This window comes from Mustela putorius, unplaced genomic scaffold (assembly GCF_011764305.1).
Source record: "Mustela putorius furo isolate JIRA1106 unplaced genomic scaffold, ASM1176430v1.1 tig00003901_pilon_pilon_pilon, whole genome shotgun sequence".
NCBI lineage: Eukaryota > Metazoa > Chordata > Mammalia > Carnivora > Mustelidae > Mustela > Mustela putorius.
The window spans coordinates 7,705,900-7,733,807 of NW_025422049.1; the positions used below are offsets into that span (position 1 = coordinate 7,705,900).

At 48.1% G+C, this 27,908-nt stretch overlaps 1 protein-coding gene across 2 annotated transcripts in view; it reads left to right on the top strand.

Moving 5' to 3' along the window:
• The first annotated feature begins 2,291 nt into the window (after positions 1-2,291).
• The window catches only part of TMEM255A (transmembrane protein 255A), a 49,248-nt gene continuing 23,631 nt past the window's right edge, over positions 2,292-27,908 (top strand). The window contains exons 1-6 of one of the 2 annotated variants that reach the window (XM_004762068.3): positions 2,292-2,561; positions 9,210-9,352; positions 18,802-18,864; positions 20,898-20,987; positions 26,265-26,333; positions 27,507-27,578. In XM_004762068.3, coding sequence (XP_004762125.1) covers positions 2,504-2,561; positions 9,210-9,352; positions 18,802-18,864; positions 20,898-20,987; positions 26,265-26,333; positions 27,507-27,578 — 495 coding nt within the window. In that variant the 5' untranslated portion in view covers positions 2,292-2,503. The remainder of the gene's footprint in view (positions 2,562-9,209; positions 9,353-18,801; positions 18,865-20,897; positions 20,988-26,264; positions 26,334-27,506; positions 27,579-27,908) is intronic. The other variant, XM_004762069.3, reaches the window with a different exon arrangement.

Genomic DNA, 27,908 nt, shown 5'->3' on the forward strand with positions numbered 1-27,908 from the left:
TTCCCAGCCTGTGTAAGCCCTCGTTTCTTTCTTTCTTTCTTTTTCTTTCTTTCTTTCTTTCTTTCTTTTTTCTTTCTTTCTTTCTTTCTTTAAGATGTATTTACTTGACAGAGAGATACACAGCGAGAGAGGGAACACAAGCAGGGGGAGTGGGAGAGGGAGAAGCAGGCTTCCTGCTGAGCGGGGAGCCCGATGAGGGACTTGATCCCAGGACCCTGGGACCATGATCTGAGCTAAAGGCGAATGCTTAAGGACTGAGCCACCCAGGCACCCCTAAACCCTCGTTTCTTCAAGACTAATTCCACAGAAACAAAACCAGTTAGCTATGAAGTACTCCTGAGAAATCAGCGCTGGTTGCAGGAGATCTTCACATTAGGTACATGAGATACTTAGCGTGAAGAGGGTGGGGAGAGATAAGTAAACAGGACTGAAGACAAACGTGGCAAAAATATAAGTACAGGACTGTTGTCTGCCCTTGTGGGGCTTACGGAGACTAACACTCGAGCCAAGCATGCTTAAGACACACATGTGTACACCAGTGGGCATCCTGTCTCTATCTAAGACATATATCGCAGATTTCTGAACCACATCTACAGTATAAGGCTGCTGATAAAACCCTCACGGGACATTCAGCAGGACCCCCGGGGGCCCAAGTGTTTTACAAAGGGCTTCCTTTTTAACCTTTAGGAAGCATCTTCTTCCTTCAGAAGACGGGAAAGGGCAAGGGCTCTTGGTTCCTTTTGTGGATAAGGAAACAAAGCCTCCCAGTAGATCAGTAAGAGCTGGAAAGAACCTGAGTTCTCTTCCATTCCACTGACTCTCAGGAGAGTTTTGTACTTGATTTCTTTCTTTCTTTCTTTTTTCTGGGAAGACATGGAGAGAGCGTTGCCCCAGTCATCAGGGGAGGTGGTTGGGAAGAGACCTGGCAGTGAGGACCTGGGAGCTCTCACTGAAAGAGAATGGATGCCTTCAAACAGGTAAATTCCGTGGGATGCAGGGCTCACAGGGCTGAGTTGCCGGAGGGAACTGCCAGCCAGCTGTTAATCTCTTCTTCACCTTCTGCCTCATTCTGTTCTGCTGCTGTTTTGAGGACTCAAAGCCACCCTCTGGGCAGACAACATAGTGATTCCAGCTCAATATCCTAATAGGGCCTGGAAGGATCGGTTAGGAGGGGCTTTGCTGTCCTCCAAGATCAAGGACAGTCCCCCTTCACCCTCAGTTTCCCTTAGCAATCCACAGTGGATACTGGCAGCCATGACTGTTTCACTTTTTCCAAAGCTACTGGCGTTTTCATCCTGTTGTCCCCCTTGGGGCTAGAGTACCTTGAGTTTTCAATATGCCATATAGAGTAATCTTCCTTTTCAGCTGCCATAGCAGCAAGAGCACTGACCTGGGAGTCCAACAGATCTAGGTTCAAATCCCACCTCTGCCACTTACAGGCTGAGTGGTTACAGGAAAATTTCCGTGCCTTCTCTACGATTGAGTCTCATCATCTGTAAAATGGGATTATGGATACTTCCTCTTCCTGCCTTGCATGGCTGCTGCTATGAGAAAACGAGACCCCTGACCCAAAAGCATCTTGAGCAAAGCACAGACTGGAATGGTGCTGATGCAAAGTCGTATTTGCTTTAGCTGAATCTCCTTCTAGCTCTTAGGGGGTTGTTGGTTCTAGAATTCTCAGATCTGGTGAATAAGGCTGTGTTCCCTCTCTCCATCTCTGCATAATTTTATACACTCTGGTCACATCCCTTCCCAGCCTTCATCTTTCTAGACTAAAGAGTCTGCGTTTGTTTAATCTGTCTTCATATGGCAGCCCCCTCTCCCCTCCCCCATCCCCTTGATTATAGAGTGGCCCTTCTCTGGATCATCTCCAGCTCCATTATGTCATTCTGGAAGCACTAAGACCAAACCTGCACAAATGTGTGTGTGTGTGTGTGTGTGTGTGTGCCCCCGCGCGTGCGCTCGTTCGTGTGTGTGTGTGTGTGTGTGTGTGTGTGTGTATTCATCAGCTCTGAACCTCTGACTCTGCCCCCTACCCCAATTATAAATCCTAGAACAGGACGTTTGCCCAAGACCCTCTCTCCAAACTACAGAGAAGGCCGATTGGCCCCAGGCTGTAGCCTCCCTCTCTCTCTCTGCGCAGCCCTGAGCCCCAAGGGGCTAAAACGGCTCCCTGTCTGGCTTGGGAGGCTGGGAGGTGGATAACTAGGATGGGGGGGCCGAGGGGGGAGGGAGCGGGGGGTCTTGCGCAAGCGCACGCCGCTGCTCGGACCGCCAATGCTGCTGCCTCCCGGAGCAGAGGGAGGCAGAAGAGGAGGGAGGGAGAAGAGGGGAAGGGAGGGGGAGGCGGCACTTGGGCTGCAGCTCGCAACCAGAGGCAGTCTCTCTCAGCTCTCGGAGGGACGGGGAGCGGCAGCCGCGGAGTAGGATGCTCTGCGGGGCGCCCTGAGCCGGGGGCGCGTGAAGCAGCTTCGGGGGCCGGGGCCACAGGGCAGCTTTCACCATGCATCAGTCCCTGACTCAGCAGCGGTCCAGCGACATGTCCCTGCCCGATTCCATGGGTAAGTCCAGCCGCCCTTCCTAGGGGCGGCGGCAGCTAGGGGTGAGTGCACTGCCTTCTGGACTATGAGCGCCGGGCCGCCCCGGGAGCCGGGAAGCGGGGCTAGGTAGGGGTCCGCGCACCCCAGCGTCTGGGTCGCCTACCAGAGCCCCAGGGGAGCGGCCCGGCGGGGGGCGGGGGCGACGCGCGGAGATGCGAGCGCCAAGCTTGCGTCGGAGTATCCCTGCCCCGGAGTGCGGGTGTGTGCGTGTTTGTGTGCGTGTGCCGACAGACTTGCAGCCAGTGGTAAATTCCAGCTGTCTGGGAATCAAAACACTTCCCTGCAACCTGCGCCTTCGCTTTCCATCCGACGCTCCCTCTTTGCAAAGTCCCTGTCACTTCTAAGAGCTCACGACTAACGACATTAGAAGAAGCAGAGTCCTTGCCCCCTCCCAGTTCTGTCGAAGGTGCCCAGAAATTCAGAGCTGCAGTGGTGGGGGGGGGGCGGACTTGCACCTCGCTGAAGGGGGGGGGGTTTGCGCAACCCTGGGGGATGGGAGGGGGTGGGGGGAGATGAAAGGAGGGGGGCTGGCGGGAGGGGAATTCCTAAGGAATCACTCAAGACAGCCCAGCCCTGCCATCTGCAGCAGCAGGATCAACATTCCTTGAATTTGATTCCTATTCTGCTCCAAATGCATGGAATAAAAATGCGTGAGTGTGGAAAAAAAGGGGGGGGGGACGAGTGAGAGCGGGAGAAAGAAAGAGCCAGAGCGAGCCCGCGCATCTTCTGAAGTCGCGCTTTCTCTCTCGGGGTGGAATGGAGGGGGAGGGGGGACCCACTAGCCTGATTTGGTTCAACACTTTTCCTCATCACATCTGGGGACAGCTACCTCTGGGCATCAACTTGGCTGCCCCTCGAAGCTGCTTTTTGGTAGTTAGAGACAAAACACAAACCCAGTCCCCCTCAGCTGTTAGGCACCTTCCCAAATCCTATGATTTCACTGGGCGGAGAAATTAATTTGGAGCCCGGGAGAGCGGGAGGGGATTGTCAAACCATGATCCCACCTAATCTTAAAATTCGCCTCGGACACACTCTAACCAAATCGGATTATCTCTTGCCAACATACTTTACATTCTGCAAATTTCCTCCGTCCAGAATTCCTGCTATCCAATCTGCTTAGGTCTCCGATGAATTTGCGGGAACATCTCAAGAGGAGGGGGCGGGAGGAGGGTTGAACCCCCTATGTGAGCTCCCTATTGCCTGCGTAAGACTGGATCTCAACAGAATTCGTTCACCGGAGGGGCCCCAGAAAGTGTCATCTCTCCGGTGGTGGGAAGATCCGTATATTCAACGCTTTTGCATATTCAGCATAAGAATTTTTTTATAACTATTATTATTTTTAAGGTCTAGTTATTTGCAACGTGCTCCAAATGAGGCCAAGGACTTGGGTCCGAATCCAGAACCCAGCAGTACCAGATTCTCTCCAGCTGTCTAACACAAGCTGGCACACACACACACACACGCACACACACTCACTCACTCACTCACACAGACACACACGCACGCGCGCGCACACAGGAACACGGAATGCACTCCTCACCTTGGCCAGCTGTGGCGCCAGCGCAGCCCCTGGCTCCCCGACGCCAGACTGTTGCGCCGGAGAAGGTGGGTGGGGGTGGGGGGAGAGTGCGAGCGCCCGCGGCGCGCAATCCCGCGGCGGGCCACAACCACCTGCAAAGCGGGCCTCCAGCGCTGGGCCGTCTGCCTGTAGGGGAGCGGGCGGGTTAGGGGTCCAGGGCTTTAAATGTGGCTGCTTGACACACGGCTCTGTGGGTTGGGGGAGCAAGACGAAGAGAGTTCTTTCTTGGGTTCCTAGGGGCCCTGGGCTAGTCTTGCGTTTTCTCGAAAAGTCTACGCAACAAGAAGCTGAGTGGGCTTCGCCCAGCCCAGACTCGATACTGCGGGAGGAGGATCATAGTGCCCTTACAGACGCGCGAGGCTGCTCCACGCCTCCCGCTTTGTAAAGTCCGCAGACCGAGGGCACTAGCAAATTCCTGAGTCGAGTGGTAACCCTGGGTTTCCACAGTTTGGACAGGGGAGTCTCCCCGGAGTTCCCTGGCTCGGGGCCCGCACAACCCAGGCCTGAATCAGCGTCTAGGCTGTTTAGGAGCGACTCCCACTTAGCTCTGGCAACGCCACCTTCCCTTGCATGGCGGGGGAGGAGAAGTGGAGGTGGGGGTTAGGGTTTCAGCCCCCAAGGGACGGCATTTCTGAGGGGATTCCCCCCTACAGGCAAGACACAACCGCAGCCCAAACAATAACATTTAAAACACACAGACACACACTGCACCAGGGTGCCTGCACACTACGTTAGCTGGCTGCCTGGGGATGAGCAGTTAGTACAAGGCTGGGAGCAGAGGGGCACTTGGCAATATGAAGATGGTCATTTGAACAGCGCCCCTACATCCCCCTCCCAGCAACCCCGCCTCCCTTTTTGCAACACCGCCCCCAGGCTCTGAGGCACCTCTGCTACTGCGGGGCCCTCTTTTCCTCCCAATAACAATTCACCAGCGGCCTTGGACGCCTCTGGTTAAAGAACTGCAAGAGGGGGGAGGGGCGGGGGCGGTGCGGGATATCAGCACCTTTAAGGAAATGTTTGGGAGATTGGCAGAGTCTTGAGGCTCTTGTGTGGGCAGCCACCTGTTTCCAGCTGCTTGAGGCTGGGACTTCCCAGGACCCTCCTTGTGTGGCAAAGCTGACTCAGGTAAGCAAAGCCTAATTGGTTCAAAAGAGGAGCCCCCCAAATTAGCCAGTCATCAACAACATAGTGTACAGGACAGGCTACTGGGCCCTTGTCCTGGCTGCACTCTGATAGCCATTATACCCTATAATCAAGGGGGTAATCAAGAACACGCACAAGGTAAAACATGAGTAAGCAGAGACAGTCATCCCACCTTCTGGCAGCCCACACCTTCCTTCTTGTCAGCTACATTATCCTGGAGCTGGATTTATCATACGGGCTGTGTACCAGACCCACAATTACAACGGTGATCGTAGCGGTTACAGTTAACATGTGTACTGAGCAAAGTATATAGGGACTCTGGAACATGAAATAAGGAGCGATTATAATACAGTAGGCTTGGGAAGAAAAACTTTTGGAGGAGGTGAGTTTTGAGCAGGTTTTAGAGGAAGGGAGGGACTCACATTCAAAGACTGCAGTGCGGGTGGGGACTCTGACCAAGGGGGGGGGGACCAGGCTGTATCTGGAAGGGTGGAGACAGCAAATAATTGGGTGCTTCTAGAGCGTCACGGGGAATCTGGGGTGGGGGTGGGGCACTGCAGAGAGGGAGGGCTGCAGTAGCTCTGCAGGGAGGCTGCTGGGGGCGGAGGGGGGCAGGCGATGCCAGTGACGGGATTTCAGACTCTCCCACTGCTGTTGGTTGCAGGGGTGGCTGTTGTCCTTTAAACAGAAATGTCCTGGGCGCCAAGTAGGCAGGCCAGTTGAGAGACACTGGGGGTGTGTGGTACCAGGTGACCAGAAGCCTTTTAGTTCTGGGGACCCCGTCAGGTGTGCCCTATTTTAAAAAATCATCTCTACGAACACAGCTTATATTTATTCATACAACCCCCACCGTCTTTTTGATTAGAAGGGAAACAATTCTGATATGTTGCCTCTTGTTTATTCAACAAGTATTGACTGCTCGCTAGGTATCAAACACTGCGATAGGCACCCTTTTCAAGTACCTCCAGCTTTGTTTAAGCACCTTACTGTATCGGCTAGAGGTTTTTGGTGGGTTGACTAACTAGACAAAATCAGAATCAGATGTTCCTGCGTTCACGGGAACATCTAAGGCAGGCCCCAAATTGTGCCCTAATAATAGGGCTCCCTTCTAAAACGAAACAACCACCAGGAAAATGTCCTAAACAGACACAACGAGCTACCTTCTAGAAGCCTGAGCCACACGTTCAGAGAACAGGTGTGTCTTATTCTAAGTAGATGTGACTTTTAAGTCGAATTGACACTAAAGGTAAATGGAGAGGTGATTCTTCACTTTTTAAAAGCATTCGGCCCCCTCTCCAGGATTCCTTATGATGGTCAGCTCCCCAGGTGCCACTAGAAATAATTTTATCTTACACAATTATACTCCTTCTAGTGACTTGGGGGAGGGTGCGAAGGAGACAGGGAAAAGCTGTTCAACCTAGTGATGAGAGAGTTTTCTTAGGAATTTTCAAAGCAAATCCCATCCGGAGGCAAGGCCCCTGTCAATCTGTAGGATCTTTGCCCGAGTTTCTCAACTGACTGGATGTTCAATTCAGGTTCTAAAGCAGGGGGGAAAAAATAGATTTTCAAATGACACCATGTGGTTTGCTGAGTCACTTTTCTGACCTGGCTCCTGTGCTTTTAAGAGCTAGAGTGATATTTGCAAAGGAGACCCAAGAGCTGTGAATAGGATTTAAAGCCACTTGGCAGGGAAAGAGCAGGTGAGTGATACTGGAAAATATTAGAAAGACCATACACACGCTCCCCCGCCCCCCTTTAGTCTCTAAAGTTGTGTGTTTTCCGTGTGAAGTGTTGAGACACTTTTGGTGTCACAGAGATACCCTTGTTGTCTCCAGATGTTCCCTCACTGTCTTTTGTTCATTTGAGGCAGGGGAGCACTAAGATGGGGTGAGAGACAGAGGAGAAGGCAGGTGGAATGCGGAGGCGATGTTGATAGGTTTAGGTTAGAGCCCTCTGCGAAACCAACTCGCAGATTCACCGAGAAGCACCCATCATCAAACAGACTCGGAGCCCCTGGTTTAGACATTCATTTAGCCCGCCCCCCTCCCCGCAGATGCCGACAAAGGATAACTAAGCTTCAGGTGAACAGGAAATAAATCTTGGGTCCCCCTTCCCCTGCCCCACCCCTCCAGACCGCCTCTCCCAGCCCTGCTCCCAGCGTTTCGACCAGTCAGCTTGCCATTTGCATCCCAAACAGCCATCTTTCACCAAGGGCCCTGATGTCACAGGTGTCACTAGTGGTCCTTTATGGAGGCTGGACTCAGGCCCCACTGGAGGGGAGCCTCATCTCCCATCTCTCCCCACCTCTGCTCCCAGGTCGAGGTCTGGCTCTTTATAGTCTGTGGGTACCTATAACGGCTCCGGCTACGTCTACATTTCAATGTGAAATAGTCTCAGAACGGGATCGCATTAGAAATGACCCTGATGAGTCATGTCCCTCACTTTCCAGGCTGACGTCAGGGGAGACCGACAGCCCCTCCCACCTCCCTTGGAGCCCTCGGCAGGGCCCCGCACTGGGGAAGACAAGATGGATGGTGGCTCAAACCCAGGGTTGGCACTCCTGGCACTCTGCGTCCACACCAGGAGGGCAGAGCGGCTGTGGGCTGTGCGGGCTGGGCCACAGCCCTTCCCTCCCCCACCTGGCCTGGGTCTCGCTCGCTGTCTCGCCTCCCTCCCCCTTTCTTCTTCCCCTCTCCCCTCCCTCCCAATGGTGCAGTCTGGGCAGCTTCAAAGGCGGCTGCTGCCTTGAGGCTGCAGTGAGGCCTTTCAGAATGACGAGGTCCTGGGAGCAGATTCTAGTGGCCTCTTTAGGCCCATAAATGCCACTCAAGCTGCCTGGGTGGGCAACCCCATCATAAGGCTCCCCGCTGCTTCATCCTTCTCGCTAGAGAACTGGACTCTCCCACCACCACCAACCCCCCCTTTGCTTCTGTTTACAGAACTCCTAGGTGGGAACTCATGCCTGGTACTTCCCGCTGTGAGTCCCTTTTCCCAAGCCACAGAAATGCAGGCAGAGTGTGGGGCGGTGCTCGATTCCTTTTTTTTTTTTTAATTAAATTCAAAAGTGAGTCTAGATACCATTTTTCTATCTGACTTAATAAGCCTGTTTTCAAAAAAAAATATTGGTTTGCGCTATCGTGTCTGATAAGCACTGAGTGGAACGGGTTTCTTGTCATTTATATTTATGTCACCCTCACATAAGCCTAAATGTGTATAAGTTATAATCTTCCCCATCTACCTCCCCTGATACATATCTTTGTGGACTAATGGCCTCCAAACACTTACTTTATTACACACATTTATTATGTGACAGATCTTGCCAACACACCATTTTAAAGTTTATACATGAGGTGGCAAATGTCAGAAAATAAATGAAAAAAAAATCCCAGTACCTGGCTTGGTTGTGATATTTACACTGAAAATGAAATTTCCTATCTCCAGCTTATGAAAAAACCCTCCTTGGTCGCATATTGGCTTTAAGATATTTTCATTTAATATCTCCACACGCACACTTCCCATTTATCATACACCTCATAATTTAGCCTAAAAAAACACTCTACTAAGTAGGTATGACACATCTTTTACAGAATGCTGAAAGCCCCCAAATTTGTTTTTGTTTCATTTCTATGGAACTGGTAACATTTCTTCTGTTGTTCATTTTCCAAATGGAAATATGGTTGTTGTTGTTGTTTTTTTAAATTATAAACGTGGCACGTGACCATGGCAAAAAACCTGAAATGCCATCCTTTCCCAGTCATTCCTCTCCCCAGAGATAACCCCAGCGACCAGCTGAAGTAGGAAAGGAAGACCTTCCTAATGATTTTTCCTTTAAGTCCATTCCTTCTCTGGCCGAAATGAGCAATTTCAGCTTCTCTGTGTGCTTTCAGGAGCCTTCAATCGAAGGAAACGAAACTCCATCTACGTCACCGTGACCTTGCTCATTGTGTCAGTGTTAATTCTCACGGTGGGCCTTGCCGCCACCACCAGGACCCAGAATGTGACCGTCGGAGGTTATTACCCGGGAGTTATTGTAAGTATAAAAGGCATAGGTAGGTCTTAGTGGCTTTCTGGCTCATCTTTCAGGTTCTACTCTGACGGTTTTCAATTCTGCTTGAGTTTCTAGTGTTTGCTCAGTTTTTCCTCCTTGAGGTTTCCCTATATGTGTTTAGAGAGGCAACTCTGGGCCCATTAAGAAGAGCTCTAGAGGGGCACCTGGGTGGCTCAGTGGGTTAAAGCCTCTGCCTTCGGCTCAGGTCATGATCCCAGGGTCCTAGGATCGGGCTCTCTGCTCGGCAGGGAGCCTGCTTCCACCTCTCTCTCTCTCTCTGCCTGCCTCTCTGCCTACTTGTGATCGCTGCCTCTCAAATAAATAAATAAAATCTTAAAAAAAAAAAAGAGCACTAGACTGAGAATCAGAAGAATTGGGGCTCTGTCCAGAATAGTGGTTGATCCCAAGCAAGGCACCTCATTCCTTAGGACCTTGGTTTTCCGGTCTAGGAGAGGTTACTAACTAGCAGTGTTAACCTTAGCCTAAGGTCCTTTTCTCCGGGGCTCCCCGGATCTTCCTGAAATCTGAGGACAGCTTGGTGCTCTGTGACTGACAGCACTGGTCTCCAAAGTACTCCTACACTGCTATCAGAAAATATATGTGGAATATTTACTTCTAAAATGTATGTATTTATTCATTTGTAAGTTTTAGGCATGTTCCTAAAACATACAAAAATGGAAATCCAAAGATTAGATTAAAAACGATTTTTAATACCTTCATACTAACACTAAAATTTCAAAGGATGAACGTGAAGGATAGTGACTATAAATCCTTATTTGAAATACCCTACTAGATGATTTTGAATGTTTTGGGCCTACATATCAGATATGACTAGATTATCATTGGCATTAGTTAAAGATTTTTTTGTTAATTTGAGTAGAGTTGACACACCATGTTGCGTTACTTTCAGGCATACAGCATAGTGATTCAACATTTCTAGACATTATGCTGCTGCTCTCACCACAAGTGTCGCTGCCATCTGTCCCCGTATAAGGTGGCATCCTTGTTTTTTAACGTCAGTCCCACAATGTGGCTGACAAAAAGCTCATCCTGAAAGAAGTGTCAGCTCTGCCATTTTCTTGTGGCTTGCTTCTGCTTACATTATTAGGGTCATCTTTAATTTGTGCTTTCTTAGCAGGAGCCTTTCCAAAACACTTGCCCATTTTGTAGGGACTGGTTTAGTTAAAACTAGATCACACGATCCGAGTACACATTAAATGCTCCACCATCAACAACAACTGGTCGCTGCTAGGATCTTGCTTTCCTCCTGGCAAGGTAGCCCACCTTGGCATCTCACAAGGGCGGGGTGGGGGAGGGGTGCCAGTGACAGTGTTTCTTGAAAATTTGCAAGGCTTAATTTCTTTTTTACCATTTTAGATAAACAATAAATGGGAAACGAGAGTTCAGGTAGTTTCTTCCATAGATCAGTGGACTGCTTTATTCATCCATCTCCGGGGCACACGCAATCCGCTCTGGAAACCCCTGGACTCTTAATATACAAAAACCTCATTTTATGCCAGATTGTCATGTTGTGTACTTTAAACATAGTCACTTTCATTTTCCATTTATACCTCAATAAATCTGGGGAAAAGAAAAGAAAAACAAAAACAAACATGAACGTCGTTCAGATCAGCACATACTGCTTGTTGAACTCAAAAGCCTAACTCTAGAGGTTGGGTCATATTTCACTAGCAATCGTATGACTTCCCAATTATAATTTTCAATTAATTGTAGAGAGCGGGAAGGAAGTTTAGAACAATTTTTTTTTTTTTAAAGTACAGCAAAGAGGTCAGATGTATTTGTGTTGTTGGGTTTTTTTCTTTTTTCTTTTCCTTTTTATTTTTTTGGAGAGGTGGGGTTGGAGAGGGAAGTCAAGGGAGAGGAAAGGATTAAAGATGGATGCCTTTGACAAGCCCGCACTGTGAGTGACCAAGCCTGACGCGGGTTGCCTAGGCCACGGGTTCCACAGTCAGTCTCCTCAATTGCCCAGGTTAGCCAGACTCGGGCTGCGCCTCCCACCTCCCAGGAGCTGAAGGCTGCCCAGTAAGTTCCTTCCCCACTCTTGGCCCTTGGGCCGGCAGGGCTCCCCCCGGCCAACGGCAGGTGTCCCGCAGACACCATTCAGTGCCCTCTGTTAAACATGTGATATGAGAACTCACCCAATCCACTTCCTGTGGTGAGGCAAGAAAGCCAGTTGTCAGCAGAATTGGGTTTTATTTTTAAACACAAGCAGGGGGGTGGGCGGTGAGGAGGAAAGGGGAGGTAAGATTGCACTTTGGTGGCTTGGAAAGGCAATTTATATAGGGTCTGTATGACTTTGCGTGCCTTAGGTAGCTGCGCTTTGTAGAATATTTCTGATGGAGGAGCAAATGCTCGGGCCAAGATTCATGGGTGAGGAAAAGGTGCTTTCTGTGTCGTTTAAGAGTAGGAACTCCTATTCTAGAATGGTGACTGTGAGCCTTCTTTGTAGAATATGGGCCCATGGGTGGCTAGGTTAGAGTACATTAACAAAGGAAGGAGGACGAGTGATTGTTGTGATTGTTGTTATTCGGGTACCTGATGTTCAGCTAGCCAGGAAGCTGAAGCAGTGGTGTGTGTGTGTGTGTGTTTCACTAAAAGCTAACATAGAAATGTTAAGAGAAGAACCATCCCTAAAGGACATTGTGCCCCCACGGTTTAACCTTTTAAAAAGGTGGGAGTTCCTGTAGATTGTTTCTTTTAAAATGGGTTTTAATTATCGAAAATGAATGGGGAAGATTGCAGATTGAAAAACGGAAAAATGCATTTGAGGTCAGATCCCGTGGTAACAAATACAGTAACCACCCAGGCCTGAGAAATCCAGATTTATCCAGAAATGGAGTGCTTTTACTAATCGAATCTTTTGGTTATCAGAGAGGTAGGTACTATATAAACTCTAACCCAATGGTTTCCCCACCTTTGTGTGCATAAGAATGAGCAGGGGAAGCTGGGGAAAATGCAGACCTCAGCTCCCTGCCCCCTAGAGAATCTGATCCAGGAGGTTCAGGTAGGGGTGGGGAACCTGAATTTCCTTTTGATGAGCTAACTTTTGATTGAGAAAGTAATACACATTGAATCTGCATTTTAATAATAGCCCCAGGAGAACCTAATTTGAGTCAACCGGCAACAACTGGGAGAACTAAAACCTAAGAACTAAAATATGTTCAGCCATAAAACCTGAATGAACGTAGTAGAGTATTTTAAGATTGGTCACTTGAAATATAAATGATTCTTGTATAGAAATGTGAAAAATATCAGGCTACTTGGAACTCTGCTGTTTTGGGGTTAACTATCATCCTAAACTTCCTTTCTGCTCTCTCCAGTTAATTTGCTGGTTAAATGTGTTAACAGTACACAAGAATTTAAATTTTTGAAACAGACAAATCAGGGAGCTGATATTAGATTAAAAGAAGAGTTACCTTACATGCAATCCATTTAAATATTGAGATCTCGGGCATTTTAAAATGTAATTATATTTGCACAGCTTAAACTCAGGTGAAACTTTTCTAGGGCATATATATTTTGCCAAGCGAGATGCCTTTGTACAGTGAGGTGAGTTAAAATCGAGCCTAACCCACTCTCTCTGAGCTAGAATGTGGTACCATCATCCTAAGACACACGTACACACACGCATCTTTAAAGACGTGTGGATCTGTACAAGCTGAACTTTGCTATTTTTTTAAAAAATGAAAACCGATAAAGACAAACTGGCTCATGGTTTTTACTGTCCTCGAATGTTCGAGACGTATTCCATTCCTGAAGAGTTTTCCGTGAGCTTTCTGCAGCGGAGGCCTAAAAAAACAGGGGGCTCGGTTGTTGTTGTATAAAGCTGAAAAGGGCCAGAGGGAGAGAGCCTGCTCCTTCTCTGTAACGCTTTAACCTTAGATCCAGGAGAATGAAGCCTTGAAATGTGTTTCCCCAGCAACCCACAAGATGGGGTTGGCCACCTGATTAGCGTAGAAATCCTTTCATTCTTGTACCCTCTCCCCAGCTGTTGTTCGTACTGTTAAGGCCCATACCAGCCTGGGGTTCCTTTCAGGAAAAAATAAAATAAAAAATAAGAGTTTCAGCCCCGTTTCCAAGGGGTGTGTGTGTGTGTGTGTGTGTGAATTGAAAAATTGTATCAGAGTTACCATGGGAGAGTAGGAGACTGAGACAACAGGCATCATTTGAGGCAATAGCCCAGAAACTTTCTTTCGGCAAGTGTGGCTTGAGCTTCACATGTGAGAACCCTTGCTAAATCCAACAAAGTGTAGATTAAAAGAATTGACTGCTAAGGAAATGTACAAAGCTCTGGATAGGGGGATTTTGTGGTTTTTTGTGGACTGGGCAGAAATTTTGTCTACCTCTTGTTAAAAATATTTCTAAAATATAAGATCATTCTAAAAGTTCCTATCTTAGAAGTCCATTTCAAAGATGAGACTCGAATCTGGATTTGCTCAATCAGATGTCTAATGCCGGCAAGTTCTGTCATTGGCTCCCTGTTGCCTCCTTACCATTGTCATTCAGGGTTCACTGAAGGTGCCCTTGGCCTGCTCTCCCATTCCCCTTCTTTTGCCAAAATTGTCAGTTCCTGGCCCTGAACACAACTTGGGGTTTTCTGCCTTGTTGCTGTGGTTTTCATTGTTTGCCCTGGTCTGGAATGTTCTCCCTCAGCTCTCTCTCTCTATTGATCCAGATGTTCTGTTCAATCCCAACTTCAAGACATGGCTGGGACGTTTTTTCAACCCCAGGCGTCCACAGTGGTGTCTACCATCTTTGAACTCCCTACCATAGAGTTCTCCTACTCATGGTTCCAGATAATACCTACATCCCCCTTTATGGCATCTGTTGCACCATATTCTTTGGCTTTATTTATTCAGGTCCATCATCCCTTATCTGAATCCTTGGGCCAAATGTGTTTGAAAATGTAGACTTTTTTTTAATTTGAGAAAGATAAGACAGTGCATATATTATGTTATCTAACATCCCGGTGAGGTCTTAAGAACCCCCCCCCCATAAGCAGCTCCTTCATATTTCTCTAATAAACTATGAATTTTTATACTAAGTAGATAAAGATTATAAAATAATCTCGCATCAGTCCAAGGTTTTGCCACCAAGTTAGTTACCAAAAAACAAAACAAAACAACCTTTTGGTTTTAACAGCTTTGTGGATTTCAGGATTATGGGAAGAAATTGTGGACCAGTTTACTTAATTACAGCTTCTTGACGTTGGGTCTCTTTGATCATGGTATCATAACCCAGCCCCCCAACTTCTGGCCTCCAAATCACAGATCTAGCACAGTGCTAGGCTGCATAGTAGATGTCCAATTAACATGTATTAAATGACTAATCCTTCTGAGCGTCAGAGCTGGGTGTCTGCCGCAATGACTGGGAATCAGCCTAAGTTACAGGGCCCAGTCCAAAAAGAGCCCTTAAATCTGACTTTGATTTCTAATGGTTTGACTTTTTCTTCAATGAGTGGAGGGCAGCCAAAACAAAGCAAATTGGTTATTTATTCAGGTAATGGGGAATCAAGATGGAGGTCCAAAGGTCTGCATTTCCCATGATTCCATGCAGTTCTTAAGGGGTGACCACAGAGCTTTCCTTTCCAAGGCCTCAGGAGAGTAAACAGTTGACTAGAAGCAACTGCCCACTTTCTGGAAGTCCTGTTGATTTGTCCTTTTTAATTTTCAACCCCTCGGCTCTTCCTCAAATAGGACTTTTCACTCCCTCCTTGCAGGGAACTTCTTTCCTGGAGAGGGAGGGGCAGTGATGAAGGGCACTATTCTACTAACACACCACAAATGCAGCACAGTGTGGCTGAAAGAACACCAGCTGTTGGTCAGGGGACCTGTGGACTAGTCCTGGCCCTGTCATTAACTTGCTGTAAGCAGGGATAAGTCCATACAGTTCTCTCGGCCGCCATTTTCCTGTCTATCAAATGGGAATGGCATCAGCTCCGGTAAACTTCCATAGCGTTACTGTGACCAAAATGGAGGACACATGCTTCTTTAAATTCGATGTGTTTCAAATGTACGGTAGTTTTAGCAACACTGGTGAGTTCATCAACCTGCCATCCAGGTGAGTGAGTTCTTCCAGCCATGACTCAAAAGATGTTATAGTTCCCTGCCTGGTGAACTCTACCTATCTTTGACCCCATTTAAAATGCCTCCTCCTTTGTGAAGTCTTAGAACTACCATTTATTTAGCATCCTACCTTATGCGACTCACACCTCATACTTCCTTTTTTTTTTAAATAAAGAGAGAGAGAGAGACAGAGATAGCAAGAGAGAGCAGGAGCAGGAAGGAGAGGGAGAAGCAGACTCCCCACTGGGGCTCCATCCCAGGACCCCCTGATCATGACCTGAGCCAAAGGCAGACGCTTAACTGACTGAACCACCTAGGTACCCCCCCACACACACTTAATTAAAAAAAATTTTTTTAAATTTGGGTATAGTTGACACACAATGTTAAACTAATTTCAGGTGTACAACATAGTGATTCGACTTCTCTGTACATTATGTTCTGCTCACTACGAGTGTCGCTCCCATTTGTCCCCATACAATGCTAGGACAATACCATTGTCTATAGTCCCCACTCTGTGCTTTTCATTCCCATGACTTATTTTTCCATAACTGGGAACCTGTATCTCCCACTCCCCTTCGCTCACCGCCTTCCCCTCTGGCAACCATCCATTTGTGTTCTGTATTTATAGGTCTGATGCTACTTTTTGTTTGCTTGTTCACTCATTTGTTTAGGTTTTTTCAGATTTCACATATAAGTGAAATCATATGGTATTTGTCTTTCTCAGTCTGACTTATTTCACTTAGCATCGTACCCTCTAGGTCCGTGCATGTTGCCACAAATGGCAAGAGCTCATCCTTTTATGGCTGAGCAACATTCCCTTGCATGTATATACACCTTGTCTTCCTTATTTATTTGTCTATCAGTGGACACCTAGGTTACTTCTATATCTTGGCTATTCTAAATCATGCTGCAATAAATGTAGGGGTGCATAGATCTTTTTGAATTAGTATTTTTGTCTTGGAGGGGTAAATACCCAGTAGAAGTCACACTACATATTTTATCTCCTTTCATCTTCCTGGCAGCCCCGTGTGGTAGTTAGTTGTGATTCCCATTGTATAGATGGGGAAACTGACGCGCAGAGTGGGTAGGACTAGTCCAAGGTCACGCAGTTCACGGATAGTGGGGCCAGGGATGTAATACAAAATGAATGATCATCTTCTCCTATAGCACTATTTTATCCCTTTCTTGTGGCCTTAACCCACGGTCCGTCTCTCCTTCATTGGACTACAAACTGCTGGAGGGCAGAGGTCATGTCTTATTATCTGACACAAGTATTTAGTGAATATTAAAAAACCAAATGAATCAGAGTGGATTTGAATGGAACGGAGAGAAAGGGAGGGAGCTGGATAAAGTCACTGGCTGACCTGAGACTTCAAGTCCCAGGTGCCTTGTCTTTCCAGTCAATTCCACTAGGCTTCAGCCACCTCTTCTGGCCACTACCATCAGGGAGTTACTTGAGAGCACCTGGAATGTTGGGCGTTTTGCTTCCCATCTGAAGGCCAAGCCTGCTGTTGGGGTTCAGGAGACATTAAGCGAAGCAGCTGCGGATACTGATAAACCACTCAGACTTAACCACTCAGTTCCATGTGAGAAGCTGCCTCCGACCTTCTCTCCATCTTCCCAAGTGGTCCAGAATGGCACAAGCACAGACTAGTCACGGAATTATTCCTGAAAAATAAAAGCTGTGGAATATACTGCAGGCAGGGGAAAGAGCAAACATGAAGCTCTCTTATGAAATTGAGCAAACAATGATAGAATTTTCCAGCTCAAATTAGGTTAGAGCTGCTCAAAAGGTAAATGTCTTCAAAAATAGTAAAAACCACGGGAACAATATGTACTGAGTACTTACTGTGTGCCAAGCACTGTGCTAAGTTCTTGGGATGTATCTTCCTGGTTCATGCTTGCACAAGTCCAATGAGGTAGCCCCTGCTAGAGTCCCCATTTCCCAGATCAGGAAACTGAGGTTGAAGGAGGCCAATCCGTCTGTTCAAAATCCCACAGACAAAGGTGGAAGAGCTGGGGTAGGAACCCAGGCTGGTTCGAGAACCAGGTTTTAATCAGTATACTTTACGACAAGACATTTAAATTACATTTAAAATAAGAGCCAGCGGCGAGGTGGGCGGAGTTTAACTGTTGAGTGTGGATATTCTCAGTAGAGTCTTGGGGGGCGTGGGATATACTCTCGTGCACATCGGCATCTATTTCCCAAGAAGTGTTGCTGGCTGAGTGGCCAAATGAGTCCTTGGAAATTTGTATTCATCCCTTCCGTTCATTCCCTTTCATTCTTGGGTTTCTGAGACCAGCACTCAGTGCCCCCACGTTGCCCCACCCCATTTCCCCCCGCCCTCTGTCCATTAGATTTCCAAGTTCAGCTGTAAGGCATGGGGGGCCTCAGATGGAAATAGATGCCCCTGTGAGCCACGGTAAAGCTGGAAACCTGGCCCATCAGGGAGGCTAAAGAGACCTGTAACTACATCACCGAGCTTGTGTTAAGATTTATTGGTCCGTGCTCACCACTTTTTACTTATTCCATTTTTATCCCTACCTACAGCCATCGGTTAGGGATTGTGTGCAGCTGAGCCTGGCTGACTCAGTCCACTAATGGCAGAAGGGAGAGGAAAGCGGGACCTGCTACAGTGAGCCATCATTCCAGCCACTTAGACAGGGAGATTGTTTTTTTAGGGCTTTACACGGCCATTTCTGTTCACCCTCTAATGAATGCTTTCTGTCCATAAATGAAGCAGAGATGGAAGAAGAGGTGAATAAGTGCTAACATAAATTGCAGTGGGTCAGCCACAAATACAGGCTTTCAAAAAATAGGTTTTTTTTTTTAAGTCTAGGTTAAGGTGCTTGCTGATTTCTAAAGCACTTCCTGGGTTTGATTAGTGGGCCGGATGCATCAAAAATTGCTATTTCAAATCTTTACTTTGTAATCCATGTATCAGAGTAGATGATCTCTCTCTCTCTCTCTCTCTCTCTATATATATATATATATATATATATATATATCAGACTATAAAGTGTGCTTTTCACCATTATGTCTCTTACTGAGTCTTACAGTCACGCGCTAGGTAATAAATATTGACATTGAAATAGGCAGACTCTGAAAAGCTCTGGTTGACCTTTGCTTTGAGTTTTTGGGCACATGAGTTTCTTCTTAGGTCTGATTCGTTTCTACAAGGAAAGATGGACAAATGGTGGGAGAAATACTCTTATTGAACACGCCGTATCTGTGTAACAGCTGCATGTGTCGTATCAGACCTTGTTCGTTGTCCTGAATCCCATCCATTGCGTGGGCAGGGCAGGCTGATCACCTTCCCATATGTTTGCCATGTTGCCTTGCAGCTCGGCTTTGGATCATTCCTTGGAATCATCGGATCAAACCTTGTTGAGAACAAACGGCAGATGGTAAGTTTTCATCGCTATGGAATCGTACTCTTCATCTGGAAAAGCTCAATATTCATATGAGTAACTAACATGCTTCTTAAGGTTTCCCAGGTCAGGCCACAGAAGAAAATGCCCTTTTGCCTTTTCTCGTCAGCCACCAAGGAACTTACTCTAAAGTGACCCTGTGGTATGGGACTTGTTCCCGTCTTGCCCGACACTCCCTTGGTGCCCTGGTTAGTCTCCTTAGGTGAAAGTTATAGAATATTCTGGATCTTGCCCTTTGCTTTCCTCCTCCCTCTCTGATGCATAAATCTGTGGGAAGTTTTTGCAGAGGATTCCTGCCTTTTAGGATACTACCCTCTAGGAGACTTCAGTTACAACAAATGGGCCCGCCAAAGACAAAACAGCGAGCCAACCGAACGTATTCCCATTACCCAGAGCTGAAACTGAAGTGTGTTGTAAGGTTTGAAGGCAGAATGAGCAGATAATAGGAGGTTCTATGTCCTAATGGGGGCCCACAAGGGCAAGCTGCTGGATTTCCTGGCACTGACCGAATTACAAGCATATTACAGTTGTAGACGCTTGTAAATGAGGATGCCTGGACAGTGGTCAGATGGTGCACTGATTAGGCTCCCCCAGCACAAGCCTCTGTGGCATCTAGACTTTGATAATGGGGTCTATTTAACGGCAAGTTTAATCAGATAATGTAATAGCTCCAGGGAGGAGAACTCCAACCATCTGTTCTCCCCCAGCAACGTGGGGAATTCCCTCAGGGGAGCGCTCCGCGTTCTCTTCTTCCATTTCACCTGGACTCCCCGCCTCTCCCGCCAGTGCCAGTCCTGTTTGCTCTCTGGGCTTACATTATTCAAAATAACGGGGGAGTTTTAATTGCAGGGCTGATCATCGCACAGCTAATAATGCCAATTTCACTACAGCGTTCATCCATTATTTACCAATTCTCTGTAGCGCTGTGAAGTGAGATTGATGGGCAGAGGCTTCTGAACAATCCTGAAGGAGAGAAGTATTTCCTCCCAGCCTGCTGAGAAGGAGAACCTTAGGGTAGCTTTGACTTTGATTTGATTTTGCCCTGGAGAGCAGTTTAATGCCATGCTCTTTTCCCTCAACAAACACCTCGAGGAAGAAAAGGACTGATTCTGTGTCCTTCTGAGGATCGACCCTGGGCAGATGGTGGGTTTAGGGGACACCCATCCCCACCCCCACCGGCCAGCCCTGGAAGCACCTTCCCCCACATCAGCTTCTGCTATCTCCCTTGTATCAGAAGCCAGATTATTAGGGAAATTTGTTATCTGACATCATCAGAGTATAGGGCCGTCTGGTGCAAGCAGACCTTTTTCTTAAAAATTTTCCTAAGTACTACACAGAGTTGATCGGTTCCAGAGACTTCCATCCTTAGGAGACGTCTTCGATATTTAAATCTTAATAAGTTGAATGTGCCTTCCTCAACCACGCAGAAGGCCAGGTGGGGTTGTGTGGGAACTCAGAATCGTCCCCATCTCCATTGCTACCCACAGTGAGGGGTTGAGAGGAATGCTGGCCTGGGGGTTGGTGGGCACCGGGCTCTTCTGTAGACTGGATGGGGACCCCGGGCGCACCACTTCCACTCTTTGAGCCTCCAACCCCACAGTAAATAAAGCAGGGGTTTTGGCTACGAGAATGTCAAAGGTGCAACATCGTTCTGCGTCTGAGGAGGGAGGGACACACAGTCAAATTCCTCCACAGGGAGAGAATATTCCTCCGCAGACAGTATGCTCGGTATCAGCAAAGCTTCCTCTTGATCCGGTGCTCACAGACTCACAGAGTGGATTTCTTAGCTTGCCCCAAAGATGTAAAAAATGCCTTCAGCGGCCCCTAACCCAGCCTCCCCCGGCTCCCACTCATCCTGAGAGATTGGAAAAAAAGCACCCCCGTGGGGCTACCGGCCACAGTTCACCTTTGGCTAGCTTTCTCTTGGGGGTCCTGTAGTAACCGGGAGCAGCAAGAGTGGAAGGCTAACAGACACCTGTGTTGTGTCCCCCCCCCCCCCCCCCCCGCAGCTGGTGGCTTCTATCGTCTTTATCAGCTTCGGTGTGATTGCGGCCTTTTGTTGTGCCATCGTCGACGGGGTCTTCGCTGCCAGACACATTGTGAGTACTTTCAGCCCTGGGTCAGAGGAAGCGTGCCATAGAGCAAGACTTCACTGAACGTGTGCGGGGTGTGTGTGCTAAGGGCTGTGCCGGGTCCAGAGGAGGGGGAAAATGGGATCCCTGTCTCAAGTCGCTGAGCGTCAAGCTGAGGATGCCGCTCAACCCCCAGTCATCTAGAGAACTGGGGCGAAGCTGGGGGTATGAACTCTAAGTGCCAGAGCCATTTCTCTTGGACTCCAGTAGCCAGGACAGGCTTCCCTGAATCACCTTTGACATGAAAGTGTGATTTGGAAAGGCAGAGGCAAGGGCACTGAGGCCGGGGAACGGCTTAGAAGGGATGCTGGGGGCATCCCTTCTAAGGGTAGGGAGAAGCGGGAAGGCGTATGAGTTCTGAGCGCCTTGGAGGTTTCAGTAGCAGCAGGAACAGACCCTGAGCACAGAGTCACCTCTTCCCAGATTCCTGAACGTTGCTGTCCCTATAACAGGGGTTGGTGTTTAGTGATGTGACTGTGGTCCAGAGAAAACCCTAGGGCTAGAAGCTTCCACTCAGAGCCCAGTCCTGGAGTTGAGGGCCAAATCCTCAAAGCTATGCCTTGAGAAAGGCCATTTGACTCCTGAAACCCAAACTCGGGCTCTTCTCTGAGGAAGCCTGGGGTACAGGGCATTCCTAGTGGCTCTCCACAGGAGCCCTTGCCCCTCTTTTCGTACTTGCCATTCCACACTATTCCAGACTATTCTGCCTTCTGGCTGACTTCTCCATTGGGCACAATGGGCACAGTGCTTATGACCCATGGTACTTCCAGGGTTTCATATAAATATTATCATTTCTTTTCAAATCAGTAGAAAAGGGATGAGTTTTTAGGTCAAGGAGAAGTTTTCACGTATAAATATATTTGTCTTTATACCAAAGCAGTCATTAGATATAATTAAAATAAAGAAAATAGAATTTTCACTATCTTTTAATGGAGAGAGGGGCCCACAAAAGCAAAAGTGCCTACGTCCCAGGGCAGTCATAGCATAGCCCTGATCGCTCACAAACCAAAATCAAACGCAAGCCACGGCAACTTACTGGGCCCCCATGACAGACACAGATACTCCTGTTCAGAAAATGAAAACATCTCGTGAGCTAGTTGGAAATGTTTTGTTTTCCGAAACAGCCAATTTAGATCAAACCTATATTACCCGAAGCTTCTCTGGATTAATGATATTGGCAAATAGTGCCGGTCGTCCTGAGGCAGTGGCCTGAGTATGGTCGTATGAACGTATGGCCGTCGTTGGCCAGGATTAGAGGAACTCATGCGGTCAGTGCTGTCCCACAAAGAGTTTCTGAACTGGTGACTCAGGAGGTCATTTCTGGGCAGGGGGCAGAGTCAGGGGTGGGAGAGAGAGGCTCTTGGCCCAGTTTTCTTTTCGGGGTCAAGAATTTAAATGTAGGCCCTGATATCAGACCCAATCCTTCTGATCTTAGCGGAGGGCAGCCATCTTCTTCGTCTTTTTCTTCTTAGAAAGAAGAAAAATGACATGTGGGGAACTTGTGACATCCACAAGCCTACCACCTTCACATAACAAGTCTTAGCATTTCTGCATCTTACCCTCTGAGTACACACCTATTCGTTTAGTGAGCTTACAGCCAATCCCAGCGTGGGTGCTATGTTGCATTCAACAGGAGCCATTTTCGTAACAATAATGCCTTGTTTTTGTGGAGCGCATTTAGCTTTTCAGTGTGCCTTCCCATCTATTATCTCATTTGAGACCCACAGCAATCCTGTGAGATATGTAGGGCAGACATTATTATCCCCATTGATAAGAAGTATTCACTCCGAGGCAGTCTCCATGGTAACAGAGGCCTAGTGGCCAAGAAGCCTGTAGTAGATTTTGACGGCATCATGCGCTAAAATGGCTTCCTCCTTTTCCCTCCTCCTCCCACTCCTGATGTGTATTTTTTTAAACAGCTTTATTGGGTCACCTGGGTGGCTCAGACAGTTAGGCATCTGCCTTCAGCTCAGGTCATGATCCCAGGGTCCTGGGATCGAGCCCCACTCAGCGGGGTGCCTGCTTCTCCTTCTCCCTCTGACTGCTGCTCTTCTTGCTTGTGCTCTCTATCTCCCTGTCAAATAAATAAAATCTTAAAAAAAATAATAAACAGCTTTATCGAGATATAGTTCACATCCCATATAATTTGCTCATTTAAAGTGTACAATTCGGGCACCTGGGTGGCTCAGTGGGTTAAGCCGCTGCCTTCGGCTCAGGTCATGATCTCAGGGTCCTGGGATCGAGTCCCACATCGGGCTCTCTGCTCGGCAGGGAGCCTGTTTCCCTCTCTCTCTCTCTGCCTGCCTCTCCATCTACTTGTGATTTCTCTCTGTCAAATAAATAAATAAAAATCTTTAAAAAAAAAAAATTAAAAAAAAAAATAAAGTGTACAATTCAACAGGTTTCAGTATCTTCACTGTTACAAGCAAACCATCACCACATCAACTTTAGGTTTTCAACACCCCGTAGTCTGGGCTCTCACCTCCCTATGCCCCATTCCCCTCATCCCTACGCAACCACTAGGCTACTGTTTCTTCTCTATAGATTTCCCTACATTAATTAGCCTTTCATATTAATGGAATCATACATATTATGGTCTTTTGTGACCTGACTTCTTTTCACGGAGTGTGATATTCTTGGGGCTCATCGCACTGCGCCATGTGATTCATTTCTTTTTATGGCTGGGTAATATTCCACTGTATGGATATACCACACTTGGTTTGTCCATTCAGTGGTGGACATTTAGGTTGTTTCTGACTTGTGGCTTTTACCAATAGTGCTGCTGTAAGCATTCATGTACTGTGTGGTCTCATGTTTTCATTTTCCTTGGGTATATGCCTGGGAATGGAATTGCTGGGTCATAGGGTAACTATGTTTACCCTTTTGAGGACCTACCAGACAGTTTTCCAAAATAGCCACACCATTTTGCATTCCTGCCAGAAGCGTATGTACAAGAGTTCCAATTTCTGCTCATCCTTGCCAACTCTTACTATCTGACTGTTTAATTCTAGCCATGCTGGTGGGAAGGACGTGGTACCTCCTTGTGGTTTTGACTTGCATGTCCTTGATCCTCCTCATGTATTTTTGATCACTGGCCTCCATCCGAGGCAATGGGGAAAATTCCAGTTATATTTACTGGAAGTTTCCTCTAATGACCGCCTACCTGTCTCTGACTCCAGGCCCTCAGTACTTCCTAGAGTTAGTGGCCTGCAGTAGGGCTTTGGACTCAGAGATTTGGGGTAAGGCTGGATGAACCTTCCTGCTTATGCTGTATCTGTCCTTTGATATCTGCCAGTCCTCACGGACACCCAGGGAGTTTTGAGGAAGAAGGTTTTGATTGACAGATGGTGATATCTATTGGCCAGTTTAATGAAAGGCACTTTTGGACCCTAGCACTGCTTGGGTGGGCTAAAGCCAGCCTTTTCTTTTTCTTTCTTTTTTTTTAATAAATAATGTATTTTTTTAAAGATTTTATTTTAAAGTAATCTCTACATCCAACATAGGGCTCGAACTTACAACCCGAGTTCAAGAGTTGCATGCTCTGGCTGCTGTGATGGCCAAGGCGCCCCTAAGCCAGCTTTTTCAGTTGTTGGAGTCCTTCAGTGCCATCTTGCCCTGTTCTTTGGCTTGGGGGTGGGGGGCGTGTGCATTTCCTCTCAAGACCTACCCTTCTTACACACCCCTCTAAATGTGTCTTGTTCCTTCTCTCTTTCCCGTCTCCTATTTTCCTTCCCTTGCCCTCCCGATAACACGGCCATTAGCCAGCTGGGAAAGTTACTTTACCTTTTTGTGTCACAGTAACCTCCCTCTCAGGCTTCGTCTGAGTGCCAAACGAAACGATGGGTGGGAACCGCCCTGAGGGGGCCTGGCACAGAGTAGCCACTCACTATTGCTCATGAAGCAATTTTCATTTCTGTCTCTTCACTCAGGGATTGGTAGCCCTTCAGATTAAAAAGGTTGCCGAGCCTGAGCTGAGTGACTTTTTCCTACCTCCCGATGGGGGTCCCAGTGCGGCACGTGGGCAACCATCACGTGTGAACGTGTCTGTCTTCATTTAGTTGGTGGCTGAACACTTTCTGCAGAACCGGAAGGTCAGGAGGGCTGTGACCAGCACATCAAGCTTCCCCTTTCTCAAGATAATAAGGGCCTCTGCTACTTCCCAAGCATGGAAAATAAACCTTGCTGTGTACGAGCACGAGAACCTTCATTCCTTTCCAGCCTGACTCCAGCATAAACCAACGCTGGACAGACAGGAGGGTTCACGTAGAAGCTGCTGATGGAAAGTCCTGGGACCTCGGTGGGGCTGCAGGCTGGGAGGCTGGGAGGCTGGGTTCCTGGGGTACCAGGAACAGGAGATGGCAAATCATGTGTGGGGAAAAGCAACCGCCAGGGTTATTAAAATTGGTGAGAGAAGTGGGGACAGGAGGGAGGGTGCTTTGGCCAAACTCTACAGGTCACTTTGCAGAAACTGCTTGTCCCATCCTAGCCTGCTTGTGGCCAAAGCCCCCTACCCCTTGGGGGATGTTTAGCATCACCCCAAAAGTGAACAGCATCCCCTGCCTGCAAGTTCCCAGGCAGCGCTGGATCGTGTCTATCTGATCAACCCCAACCCCCATGCCGGAGAGCTCCCTCACCAGGAAGCTGGCCAAGCCAGGAGTCAACTGTCCTTGAGCCCCATGTCAGTCTTCTGGGCTTTCGCGGTATTTTCAGAGGTCACAGTCTTCATCTAATCTGTGTAGTTGAGTGAATGGCTCATAGTTCAGCTGAGTTAGAATCTACAGCAGTCTCAGCAGCTGCTCAGCCCCCTGGGGCTTGCTTCCTGAGCTCAGGTGATAATGAGACCTCATCTTGGGAGCCGGGCTCCCTCCTTTTGGGAATACCATGTTGCAGGAGTGCTGCATCTTGTTCCCTGGGGACTCTGGGCAGGAAGATGGAGACTAGAAATAAAAGAAAACCAGAGAGAAAATTTCAAGGAACTGATTTCTCACTCAATTTCCTAACTTCTCATTAACCAAGTGGCCCGGTGGAAAGCAGTTACAAGAACATTTGTCTCTAATCCTCAGATTCTTGGGCTCCATAGATGAGCCGCTCAGAAACTAACCCAACCCGGTGCCTGCTCGTGTGTGTGTGCATGTGTGCGTGCACGCGCGTGTGCGCATTTTCAGATGTTTTATTACCAGTCAGAGCACTTGCTGCTTTGTTTTCCAAAACCCAAACTCTTTGGTTTGCTGTTTCCCTTTCCAGGATCTGAAACCACTCTACGCTAACCGGTGCCACTATGTCCCCAAGACATCCCAGAAGGAGGCTGAGGAGGTGAGCCCGAATGAGGCTGCGTGCCTTACCTTTTGGGAGGGTCTTCTGTTCTGCTGGAACCCCCCTTTCTTTTACTCCTTTTCACAGGCCTAAGGCTTGCCACTAGGTGTCTGTAGTTGATTTGCTCAGTGGGTCAGAGCACAAGTGCTAATGAGGCCACGGTCATAGGTTGGAGCCTCCTGAGACCTAATCAGATTTACTTTGCTTTGTGGCCACAGGCTGCCCCCGTGACCCCAGCAGGCAGCTTCTCAGTGTGTGGCTTCCATCCCAAGAGGCACAGCTGAGTTCAGGCCCCAAGGCAGGCCCCACCCCCGGCTCTGCAGATGATGGTTTTGTCGCTTGGATTAGGTGGCCAGCTGGAAGAAAAGCAGGAGCCCCACCAAAGCCCAGCGTCTGGACTAGGGAGGCAGAGCCTGAGTGCCACACACAAGACAAGTCAGGAAGCCAAATGAGGGCCATTGAGAAGTCTGGGTCACTTTGCATGGCAACTTCTCCCTTCTTCCATGCCTCACGCAGAACCAGAGGCAGTGGGCAGTGAGGGGAAGCTCAGCTCCGGGTCATTTTCAGAAAGTGACCCAACCCACTGCCTGCTCAGAGAACACATAATAATTGCCCCCCAACCCAGAGAGCCCTCAAACATGAAACTGCCATTCGACATAAAGTACTGTCTGAATGGAGCCCAAGGAATGGGGCCCTCCTCCCAAGGCACCAGGGCAAATACTTCTCTTATGGCAATGCCTTTCACCTGCTCCTCCCCGGCCCTTCCCCCCCCCCCCCGCCATTGCAAATTCATCGTTTTTTCTAACTATCCTAGGGTTCGAAGGGAGGAGTAGAAAGGCGCGTGTGCTGACAGCTTACCAAAAAGGCAGTGAGCATTTACATGAAGGACCAGATATTTAAAAAAAAAAAAAAAAAAAAGTGTCCGCTTACAAGCACTTCATTGTATCCATATGGGGAAGGGAGTCTGGAAAGGTTCTTGAAAGATGGTAAATGGAAAAACTGATCTTTTAAATTGTTTGCAAACTCGAGATGTGTAAAAATGTCATTGATGTTCTCTCGATTTCGTGCTGATCGCTTTCTTATGTTAACTTGGTGACTGCGAAAATATTAATAATGACTTCCATAGGTTTGCTTGTAACCCTGCTCCCCCTAATCCTATTTTTCCTATATAAGGTCATAAGTTCCTCAACCAAAAATTCTCCTTCCGCGAGGGTTATGAGGAACCTTACCCAGGCAGCTAGAGAGGTACTATTGTACTTCAGCCTGCATGTGCTCCCCTTCTCCCCGCCCCCATCCCCTGGCTCCCGGTCCCCACCTGTCCTGTTTCCTACTGTCATTTGTTCTTCCATCTGTCCTTCCATCCACCCTTCCTTCCTCTGCATCTCTGACCTTAGGGATGGGGCACTGAGGGCGGTGGCCGGGGTTGGAATTGACCCCGGCTCCTCGGTGGCTTGTCTCAGGCGCAAGTTCAGACAGCCCAGGGCCCAGCCCCATCCCCCTCCCGAGCGGGGGTGTTCATCGGACAGCTGTCCATACCGTCCTTGCCGTCTCCATCAGTCACTAACTCATATTTCC